This window comes from Alosa sapidissima, chromosome 5 (assembly GCF_018492685.1).
Source record: "Alosa sapidissima isolate fAloSap1 chromosome 5, fAloSap1.pri, whole genome shotgun sequence".
NCBI lineage: Eukaryota > Metazoa > Chordata > Actinopteri > Clupeiformes > Clupeidae > Alosa > Alosa sapidissima.
Genome location: NC_055961.1, coordinates 22,376,900 through 22,388,509, shown reverse-complemented (window position 1 = coordinate 22,388,509; position 11,610 = coordinate 22,376,900). Strand labels below are relative to the sequence as shown.

The window sequence follows — 11,610 nt, the reverse complement described above, 5'->3', positions numbered from 1 at the left end:
TTCAACTTAATAAAATGGGTTTACATTTCTAAAATGTGATTATCTGTGAATGTCTTTTTCTAGCCTGGAAAATCCAGACCCTGGTAATCTAGAAAGATTGAGGGTGTGTCTCGCAGAGACAATTCCATTGTGCTCTCGCGAGAACTCTGGATTTTCAGGGTAGTCTTTTTCTTCAATGCTTTATTGAATTTAAATTAAGATTAAGATTTGCATTCGCATAGTTAAAGAAAACAATATGTGTCCCATTACACAAAATAAATTAATAAAGAAACAAAATTAAACAAACGGTAACACTTTATTTCAGCGAACAAATACATAACTAATAGGCCTATGTGTAGCCTATTAGTGCTCAATAAGGTCTTTATTAAGCATCATTAGCCTACACATCTTCATCGAACATTTTTTTTATTCTTACTCAATAAGTTTTAGAGAATTATTACAACATTATTAAACATTTATAGTCCTCTAATACATTGAACATTGCCTTGTTATTATTCTGTCACTATAAGTCACATATTCAGACAGTGAATTAGGAGTATATACATAGATATAAACTCTCTATTTTGATCCATAAGCCTACCTGTATCTATAACCTTAAATCAGGACCAATTGCTTAAGGATTTACCAAGAATAAATGACCTATTGAGTAATAAGACACTGCTCAATAAATACCTAATAAATGTGCAGTGGTGCTTAAGACAGACCTTGTGTTTGCTAAAATAAAGGGTTAGTCTAAACAAATAAAAACGTGTTAAATGTTGTCTTGTGCCAAGTTACCCAACTTGATGTCACGATCATGCTCTGCAATCACGGTGGCCTCTAAAAAGAGAGGAAATTCACTCCCATTACAAATCTGGCAATACATACCTACCTAATTAAAACTACAAATAGAAACAACAGCGTTCCCTGTACAACTAGTGGTGAACCCAGACAAACTTGTTTGCAATTTGAATTTGCTTTGCAGGTCACCTGAAAAGGATCCTGTTGACTAGCCTGGAAAATCCAGACCCCTGGTAATCTAGAAAGATTAAGGGTCTGGCCACGAACAATGTAATGGCCCAACTCGAGGGGCGGCAACAAGCATGGATTCAAAAATCTCACTGCACTCAATTGGATAACACTAGACATGTTTACTCTAAATGATTTCAGACTTCGACGCAATCGGATAACACTACGACCAATATTTACTGTCCTCCAATGTTGCAGCACTGACTTCATCAGTTTAGTTGGTTCCCCGGGATTCAAGGGGGAAAAGTAACGTGCATCATTGCTCATTTCCAGAGTGTCTCGCAGAGACAATTCAATTGTGCTCTTGCAAGAACTCTGGATTTCCAGGGTACCTGTTGACGCCTGTTTTGTACGACTTCCAGGGGCGTATCCAGCAGTAAAATTAAACTTAAATTGATGCATTAAACTCTTACTTAATTGTTTCAGAAGTGGAGCAAACACATTTTTCTTGTAAACATAGGTTTTAAATGCAGAGTACTCAATTTCAAAGAAAATGTACGTGCATATCTGTTTAACCCTGTCACCATCAGCACAACCATGTGTTGAATGCACGCAATTGTTATTTGGGTTTTTGGTGATTCGCAAGCAGGCGTCAGCAGGATCATTTCCAGACTGACCTACAGAGCAAACTCAAATTTGCTAACAGGTTCGTCTGGGTTCACCCAGGCTCATTACTCAGTGAAATTGATTAATTCATTATCTCACTCCTTACATCACCCAGGTGGTGGTGGTTAGTGAGGTCCACTGTGAAGCACTATATAAATGCAATGTGTTTTTTTTAAAAATGGGTGCAGGCATTTATATTTTCAGAAGTGAGCATCCTAAATATAAGGCCAATGATATTAATCTCACACCTCATCACCATGTCATAATACTTTAAATATAGCCGATCAAACAGGCAAAACTGAGTAATTTGACATGCCAATATTGCGTCCATATGACAATATTGTGTATATATTTGACAATATTGTGTCCATGTCATTTTGTACATTGTACCAGTGAGTAAACTGAAGGACTGTTCTGCCTCACTAAGACAAGTCTGCAACAACAGACTTTGGGGACACCCAAATGAATATCTATATCTGCATTGCACTAGTATTGCACATGGGGTGTGCTTCCCAAAACCAGTTGCTAACCTGTTAGCAACTTAGTTGGTTGGCAATGGGAAATTGCATCGCAACCAACAAAGTTGCTAACTTAGTTATCAACTATGGTTTTGGGAAACGGACCCCAGTACTATTATTTATGCAGCAGTCATATTACCACTATGCAGTATGTATTGTATTTTTATCTGTATCTGTATTTTTATGTGTGCCATTTCAATGTATGCCAGTGTGTGTAGCCTAGTGTCTGTATTAGAGCTTAGATCGGGCCCAAAAATAATCCAGCCCAACCCTACCCGAGCCCGTACATGTTTTGTCTGAGCCCAGTCTGGCTGGGCATGATCTAATCTGTATTTATAGCTATGCATGGCTGTGTACGTATGTATGTATGTGTATGTATGTATGTATGTTGTGTGGTATGTCTAGATTTGTACAATATGTGTGCGTGTGTGTGTATAGAGAGAGAGAGAGAGAAGTGTGATACGTGTCACATCTAAACTCTTTGGTTTAAATGGATAAGGCAAATCTTTGATGACTAGGTTCAGGCAATCTTTTCAGGCACTTTGCTAACTATTTTTGCTAGACTGTTTAGAATGGAAGAGTATAGGCCTAGAAGTAATGCAACGAGCTAATAGGAATGTGATTCTCTTTTAATGAAGACGCTACCACCAGGGGATGGTCTATTACTTTCCTCGACGGTCTTCACTCCCTCGCAGGTGGTGGCGGTAAAGCAAAAGAAAGTTTGTAACCCAAACTCATCAACGGATGAAGTATAAGAAGAAGGAAAGGAGGAGCTCATAGTTTGTATGTTTATCTAATTTGTAGATATCTTTATCGATACTTTATGCTTTACACGTAGGTGAGCTGGCTGTCTTAAATACGTGAGTGTGATTAGCTTCTACTGCCTCCTTATCCAATGCGTCAGGTTTTCAATCGTTGTTGATGTAACAAAAGTTAGCTAATGTTCTAATGCCTCAATTCTGAAAAACGTTAAACAAATTCAACACGTGGCTAACCAGTGTCTAGTTGAATGTCACTACACCCGACTGTAACGTTAAAGTTAGCTAACAGTGAAGCACATTGGATATTTGATAGTCACCGATTAAACAACGTAGTTCATCAACATGGCTGATGCATGTGTCTTGCTAGCTAATGTTAACTTCCCACGTCATCAAAGTTAATGAAGGAGGTGTGGTGGTTAACGATAAAACGGAATCTTTGGCTTTGACAAAGAAGGATTTATAAGGGTCTAATCACTGTAGTTGGAAAACACCATAGCAGCTACGTAAATGTAGAGTCATTCGCTGAGGGAATTAAAGTTATGTGAATGTGCGACAGTTCCGGTGGTATGCTTCGATGGATAGCTACAAAGAAGAAATTCAACTGAAAAGCGATCGCCCACCTCCGCAATTCCTCAGGTTCCGGAAGTAAATTTCCCCTTTGGAAAAATCTGAATACAGGTTTAGGCCTTCCCAAGGGCCCCGTTAACTCGTACGGGCAACAAAACTGCCGGTGGGTTTTCCTGAAGCTCGGGGCTGTGTAGGCAGTGGCACTGAAGGGAGATTGACAGGTCAACAACCAATCACTGCTGTTCACTAGCAGTGGAGGGCAGTTAGCTAGCTTCGACCAGCATGTCGAAAAATCACAAAAAAACATATATATTATATATATAATATTATATATTATTTTTTGTCCATATCGCCCACCCCTAGATGGCATCCTTCGTGCTCCTGTTCTGACGGTGGGCGAATTGGAAGGGGTCCAGTGTGGGTGGTATGCAGGTCTTGAGTTGGGCAGTGGAGTGTTTTGGCACCGGCACGATGGAGGTGGTTTTAAAGCATGCGGGGAGAGCTGCCTGGGCTAAATATGTCAGTCCAAACCTCAGTTAGCTGCACAGCACAGGCCCTGAGGATGCGTCCGGAGATTCCATCAGGACCAGCAGCCTTACGTGCACACATCGATGAGGGAGAGTGTAAGGGGCTGGTGTTCTGCAGACGTCAGAGCCTTGATGGCCACCACCTTGTCAAAGCGGCCATAGAAGTGGTTCAGCTCATCAGCCAAAGAGGTGTCGTGGTAGGGGGTGGAGTTAGTAGTTTTGTAGTCTGTGATGGCCTGGATGCCTTGCTACATGAAGCAGGGGTCAGAGTTGTTCTTGAAGTGATCCTCGATCCTTAGCTTGTGGGAAAGTGGGAGGGAAAGTGGTAATCTGTTTGAGGGTGGTGACACTTGATGTTGGAGTTGATACAGTCCAGAACCGAGGAGGCGTATGAGTCAATGTTCGTGTGGCGTCAGGGGTGGCCTGAGTGGTAAACACTATCCAGTTTCAGTGTTTACAATATGCTGCTGAAAGTGCAGAGTCAGCTCCCTCTGGCCAAATTTTGACTGTCCTCACTTTGGGTTTCGCACGTTTGATGAGTGCTGAGTACTTGGGCAGTAGAAACAATGACTGGTGATCAGAGTGTCCTAGGTGGGGCAGGGGAACGGCTTTGTATGCCTAAGCGATGTTAGTGTAGGCATGGTCCAAAGTCTTGTCTCCTCTAGTGGGGCATGATCCATTTTGATGGAATTTAGACCAAACAGTCTGAGTGGTTGAAGTGACCTGCAGCAATGTAGGCTGCCATGGTGTTCACTTAATCATAATGTAATTTGCCATATGTTTACTATCTTTTTGCCGTCCAGCATGGCGCCGTCACATGACAAAGTCACGTGTCTGCCAAATATACAATAAGGGAGACCCTGAAAAACACCAGTGTTGACACCAGGATTGGAATTTCACGGCAGCCTATGGCCTATCAAAATAATCTTAGAATTCACAGCGCAAATTAATTTAGTCTTTTACGCAGTGGAGAAAGTTACAGCGCAACTGCTTACCACAGCTACTTACCACAGATATGACACAGACATCACATGTATCACATCACATGAAAGAGCTTTTTCTCAGCTTTTAAACAATGTTAGCCGCTAGTTGTTGTGGTAAATGGTTTGTGAGAAAATAAAATTTAGTCATTTAATCATATTATTCTACATACAGTTCTGCGCCCATCTCCCTACCCATTCATCTCAGTGGAATAATTCACAGACTCTTCACTCAACACATAACAAACCATATATCAGAATAAACAGACCTTACCGAAAACAAAGGTGTAAAGCATTCCCCTGTATAGTTAGCTGTTCCAGAGTAATCTGGTTGAATTTGCAGCAAATTTCGACATACATGTCTCCAACTTTGAGTTTTAAGTTTCACAATGTGTTTAAATTGTTCAATACATGATTTAATGATTTCTCAGCCCAAATACAAAATAAATGTTACATATTGCCTGGATGTCTGTAAATATTAAAATCGGAGGATATACAACTGACTAAGAGTTTGTCAAAGTAGCCTTAATGATCACAAAATGCTAAGCATGCAGGCTATTTGAGTTTCTTAAAGAAGCCCTATGCAGGTCGGGTTATTCCTTCGCTGTTTCTGGGTTTTTGCCTGAATTGGGCTCGCATTTTTCATGACAGCTCCCCCTGCAGCTTCGGTAGCAAGTGACTGCTACGCTAAACCCCCACTAGCTAGCGAGCTAGCCATCAAGAAACCAAGCTAAACACATACAGGGCTCACAATAAAACAGTAGAGCAAACACATTGTTCAAGAGACTATCAAACCACATTACAAAAACGAAGTTCACCCAAGGGTAGGCTACTTACAATTTCAACAGCAACAAAGCCAAGTCGGAGTCCGTTTTGCAGTCTTCTTAGAAACTACAATCTGACTACATTTTCGAGGAGCGATTGGATACTTCCGCTGAGTCACATCCGGATGTGTTCGGACCGTGACCAGATATTGCATATGCGGAGAAGCATTAGGGGGAGACGAAGCACCCACCAAACGACCCAAAAAGTGTTGTAGAACCATCAGAACGACTCTCAAGCTGCATAATTAAGGTCATTTTTGCTAAAATGGTTGCATAGCTGAGCTGTCAAATTGAAAATAAATGTTAAATATAGCCTAGATATCTAAATATTGGCACGGGCAGCCGTGGCCTACTGGTTAGCGCTTCGGACTTGGAACCGGAGGGTTGCCGGTTCGAACCCCGACCAGTAGGAAGCAGCTGAAGTGCCCTTGAGCAAGGCACCTAATCCCTCACTGCTCCCCGAGCGCCGCTGTTGTTGCAGGCAGCTCACTGCACCGGGATTGGTGTGTGCTTCACCTCATTGTGTGTACACTGTGTGCTGAGTGTGTTTCACTAATTCACGGATTGGGATAAATGCAGAGACCAAATTTCTCTCACGGGATCAAAAGAGTGTATATATACTTATACTTATACTATTAAAATCAGATGATTTACAGTTCTATGTAATATGTCATGTTTCTGTAATGTTTCATAGAGTGATGTAGGTCTACTGCTGTGAATAGGTTAATACAACTTTGATCATTTTTATGTAGCCTACTGTATAGTTAACTTTGGCATGGGTGCCTTTTTAGCCCCACGCCAAATATGCCCAACTAAAGGCCAAGTGGCCTTGCCCCTAAAAGTATGAAATTCCAAGCCTGGTTGACACTTCATTTCAACAAAGATTTCACTGTTCATTTTCACAATTATGTTGGCAGGTATCACACGAAGATGGAATCGAATTGTGATGAGACAGATGGATGTCTTGATGATGTCGGATCTGTGAGTTTTTATTATGTATATGTAAACTAGTTCAATAATTGTGTCTTAAGAATGTTTCAGTATGCATGGTTTTATCCCCAGGATTCTGAGGAGGTGGAAGATGAGGAAGAGGTCATGAACGGTATATATCCCTATGGTAAGAATTGTGTACAGTGAGCTAAAGAAAGTGTTGAGAAAACTCAAATTATCAAGGCAACATTGCCTTCATGGTGGAATTATAGCCAATGGTGGATTGGCCAGTGGATTGGCCAGTGACTGTTTCCAGACGCAGGTGTCTTCATATTAATTAACTATATTCACTGCACTCTATTAGCACCAATTGACTGGACCGCTGTTGATTTAGGTTAAGCTTAGTCACTTTAAGGGGGGTGAATGGAATCACTTATTTTGCATTATACATTTGTAATTATTTAACATTGCTTTGTAGAAATTTGCTTTCACGTTGACTTTAAAGGGGATTATTTGTACATTATTTAAAAAAAAGGGCAAATTTAATTAAAGGAAAATTACGGTTTTTAGCACTTTAAGGCTCTTTTCTGGTTTGTTTTGGATGAACTAGAGTGGTGGACACCGAAATTTTGACGATTGGTCCTGTCAGAGGCGAGTCAGAAAAGTATGTATAGGCACTATACATACTATAATGACCACACAATAGAGGTGGGTCGTTCGCGAATTAACTAGTTCGTTCGAACGGGTCTTTAAAATGAACGATCTGAACTGGTTCGCCTTTCCAGTTCTTGTTCATTCTTTCGTTCGTCGCTGAATCACACTGACCTAGTGCTGCTGTGAATGCCTATGGCCCAGCTTCCTAAGGCGAGAGCCAAACCAATCGTATGCTGTTGTCTGTATGACCCTTAAGACTTAATTTCTCCTTAGGTAAGGGATTTATTTAGGGGTGTTGCACAGAATACCTTAAATTGTTTCTTGTTTCTGTTAGTTAACCGGCACGAAAATTCTATAGTTTCCACTGAAATTGTTCAACAGCTGTAACTAGCTGGCTAGTAGACGATGCCGTTAGTTAACCGACCAAACACAGTGACGTTTAATGATCCTATCATTCATCTTACCTTAAGAATATTCGCTGAAATTATCCAGGTAGCAAGTAAAGCATGTTAGACATTAACTGAACAATACTAGCTGGCTAGTTAGAGATGATCCTGACTGTTATCAGTGCACTAAAACTATCTTTTTTGTTAACGGTTTGCCTAGTGAACCGAACCAAAGCTCATGGCAGGCAAACCAGACATCCACATGAAGTTATCTTTAGCCTACCACTAACTAGAATTATACTAATTGTATCATTTTCAAAAAAGTATACTTATTGCAAGTTGCACTACTTTTTGTATTGTTTTTATACAAGATGTTTGGGAAATTTGTACAGTAAAAGTTCTGTATTTTGACTGCAATTGTCTTTGCATTCCGATTCCTCACTTCATTAGAGTCATGTCTTTGTAAACAGCATCATTTTCTAGGGCCATGCATTACTACTAGTGTGGAATTATTCTACAATATTAACTCATGACAAAATAGACCATCCAAAGTCAATCTGCAGCAACTCCTCTCTCAACTGGTAGAAAATGCTGTGAACACCTGATTATGCATGAAAAAAAAAAAAATACCATCATATACCGTGAAACCATTAGAATTTTGAGGGAAAAAAACGTGATATACATTTTTGGTCATACCGCCCAGCACTAACTTGGGGTGAGTGATTAGCAGGAAGCACCTGAAAAGCTCCGGTGTTGCTTCAAACCCCAAGTAGCAGTGCTTTGCCTGAATAAAAACATGGCTCCAAGTATGTATGCTTACAAAATGCCTGTGTCTCATTTGACATTTTTATTTGTACACGTTATAACTATACAAATCACAGCATGTAAATAGGAAAATGTTGGCATTCTCTTTGTCACTATTAAAGGTGTAGGCTATTGGAGCTGAGGCACCTGTGCTAAACTAGTTTAGCGATGGATGTGTCAGACCGAGTAAAAGTACGCGCACAGAGATGAAGGGTATGTATCGACTCCTCTAACTCTGGGGAATACGGTGAATAAGTCCCAAAAAGTCGTCGTGTTCCTTTAACAAACTGATCTAATACTTCAAATTCACTCTTGTTCTAGACTCCTTACATCTTTAATCAATGGCTCAAGAAGCTTTTCATAACCATGTTGCTTGACATCAACATTTTTATCTAGGAGAGCTAGCTGAATTGAAGTGAGACTGGATCGGATCTTGCCTAGTCAATTGAGAACTACCCAATATTCTGCATCTTATGCTTTTTAGGGGTTCCCAGAGGGGTACAGACTTCAAAATCATCAGTGTACAACGCCAAACTGATATATTTGTTCTGCTGTCCAAGTAACTTATTCTTCTTGTAATACTTCCCTACTTGTAGTGTCCAGGTAAAGAGTCTTGATCAAACACAATATGGTCCAAAAATCTAAACAAAGTCTCAAGTACCTTAGTGACAGATACATAAACAAAAAAATCTCTGTTTCTGCTTCACAGTCCTATTGTTCACTATCACTTGTCTCATCTTCAGTGTTACTTCACTATAGTTAAAACAAATTTAAGTATACAATTTCTATGATTTTGACATTTATGATGCCTTCACATAGTCTTTCTCACATTCTATTAGCATTTTTGCACATTCTGGTTCGTATGAAAAAATCCCTATGAGAGGATGATGGGGTTTTGGGAAATCATAAAAAATAATGCCCCTGATGGTTAATTAACTGCTTGAGAGACCAGATTTGTTTCCTTCCAATAAAACCAGCATGAACGTTGTCTTAGTGTGGACTTTAGATCTGCTACATGTACATCTTTAGAATATGACTGTTGCTAGGCCTCTGCTACCAGTGAAAAACATTGAACTACAAGCCTTCTCCCAGCTAAATGTGTCACAAGGCAAGCTTGTGCAGTTAACTAAGTTGACATGTCGATTACAGAATATGTTTAGTAGCCACAATCTGTTGGATAGTATAAATCAAATGTTTTAGGCACTATGGCTATAACTTGAATTTACATGACCAGTGGAGGTTAAAATGTAAGTGTTAAAATACCTCTCATTGATACCTCCCAACACTGACACATATCTCTTAAAAACCCTCTTCTAAGTAGTCTTTGTCCGTGTTTTTTAGATGCAGTTCTGTCAGCATGGAATCTGTTACCTAGTGATTTAAAAAAAAGAGTGAGCCATACGTTGAAGATATCTACTTTCTGGTGGCACATTTTACTTCGACAAGAGGAAGAGCACAGCACCACCATATGGGGTATCATGGCAGGATTTCTTGACTCGAAGTAAGTATTACATTATAGTGCTATATTATAACACACACACACAGGTAATCTGTCAAAGCAATAAATTAACAATTACATTTCTTTTTTGTGTCAGTGTAAATAGTGATTTAAGCCTACAGAGACTGGAGCGCATTGAAATTCTGGAAAGCATTCTCAGTGCTATGGAGAGAGGATGGGTATGGTTGTCCTGTGTTTTTAAAATTATTTTTTTTTTAGGTTGTTGTGCTTTAAGTAGTGTTTTTACTTTTGATTTCCCCCACAGTTGTCTGACAAGCTAACAAAGCAATTAATACCAATGAGTGCCTGTTTTCAAATATCAGTAAGTATATATATATATTTATTTATTTGTTTTTATCAGTAGTTTAGATTTTTAAAATAAATGTTGACATTTTTGTTTAGGTTATAGAGACAGCTTGCTACTGAGGAAAAACTAAATGGCTTTAGTGTACAAAGCATAGTTAAGATAGACAGAGCCGGACAGTAACGGAGTACATTTACTTGAGTACAATTTTGAGGGATCTGTACTTTACTCGAGTATCATTTTTGGGGAGTACTCATGACTTTACTCAAGTACATTTGAGAGGCAAACATTGTACTCTTTACTCCACTACATTTCTATCCATAACCGTGAGTACCCATTACTACTTCTAAAAAAAAAAGGAAAAAAGAAAAATCTCGGAAACCCTCTCAAACGTGATTGGATTGTGCAGGCGCCACTGATTGGGACAGCCAATCAGCAATCACCTTCAGCTTTCCGCCAAAGTCAACTCCATGGTCAGATTTAGATAAGAGACGAAACCATGGACGAAACAATGGATGAAGACGCAGCAGGTCCATCCCGGGAATGTGCCAACCTATGGCCCCACCTCGCCAGACTATTTCAATTTTCTGAACAAGTTAATGATAGTTCGCTTCAAGTGTTTCAATTACAAAATAGTATTTTGTATTTGAAATATGTTTTTTAAATACATGTATTAGAAATACTGCCCATTCCTGGCAACATGGTAAAAATATGAAAATGACTTCCAATTCATTTAACATTCTCCAAGGTGTTAACATTAACATTTTTCATAACTCCATGTAGGACGTTTCTGTACATAAATGTAAGCACTGTGGCAGTAGTAATGCAATATTTAGTAATTGTAGGCTACTCTTGTACTCTTGATACTCAAGTACTTTTAAAAACAAGTACTTCAGTACTTTTACTTAAGTAGACATCTGACTGTTGTACTTTTACTTGTACTTGAGTAAAATTTAGCAAAGGGTATCTGTACTTTTACTCAAGTAATGAAGCTGTGTACTCTGTCTGCCTCTGAAGATTAAAAACATATCATTTTGTCAACTCCATCAGGCGTCAACACCAGTGTTTCCCATACATTGACTTATTTGTGGTGGCCCACCACAAATATCAACACTGACCACCACACAATGATTTTCCATGTTGTACTATTTAAATTGGATGGAAATCATTCATTGTAGAGCTATGTGCACCTTAGCGCAGCCTCTCCTTCTCTCTTGTCTCTCAACAAACCTACATGTACGTT

General features: G+C 39.5%; 1 protein-coding gene across 1 annotated transcript in view; it reads left to right on the top strand.

Moving 5' to 3' along the window:
- Nucleotides 1–2,876: 2,876 nt before the first annotated feature.
- ttc3 (tetratricopeptide repeat domain 3) overlaps nucleotides 2,877–11,610 on the top strand; it is a 38,896-nt gene continuing 30,162 nt past the window's right edge. Inside the window, exons 1-6 of the mRNA XM_042091993.1 lie at nucleotides 2,877–2,992; nucleotides 6,709–6,772; nucleotides 6,854–6,908; nucleotides 9,907–10,066; nucleotides 10,161–10,242; nucleotides 10,329–10,385. Of these exons, the coding sequence (XP_041947927.1) occupies nucleotides 6,722–6,772; nucleotides 6,854–6,908; nucleotides 9,907–10,066; nucleotides 10,161–10,242; nucleotides 10,329–10,385 (405 nt within the window). The 5' untranslated portion in view covers nucleotides 2,877–2,992; nucleotides 6,709–6,721. The remainder of the gene's footprint in view (nucleotides 2,993–6,708; nucleotides 6,773–6,853; nucleotides 6,909–9,906; nucleotides 10,067–10,160; nucleotides 10,243–10,328; nucleotides 10,386–11,610) is intronic.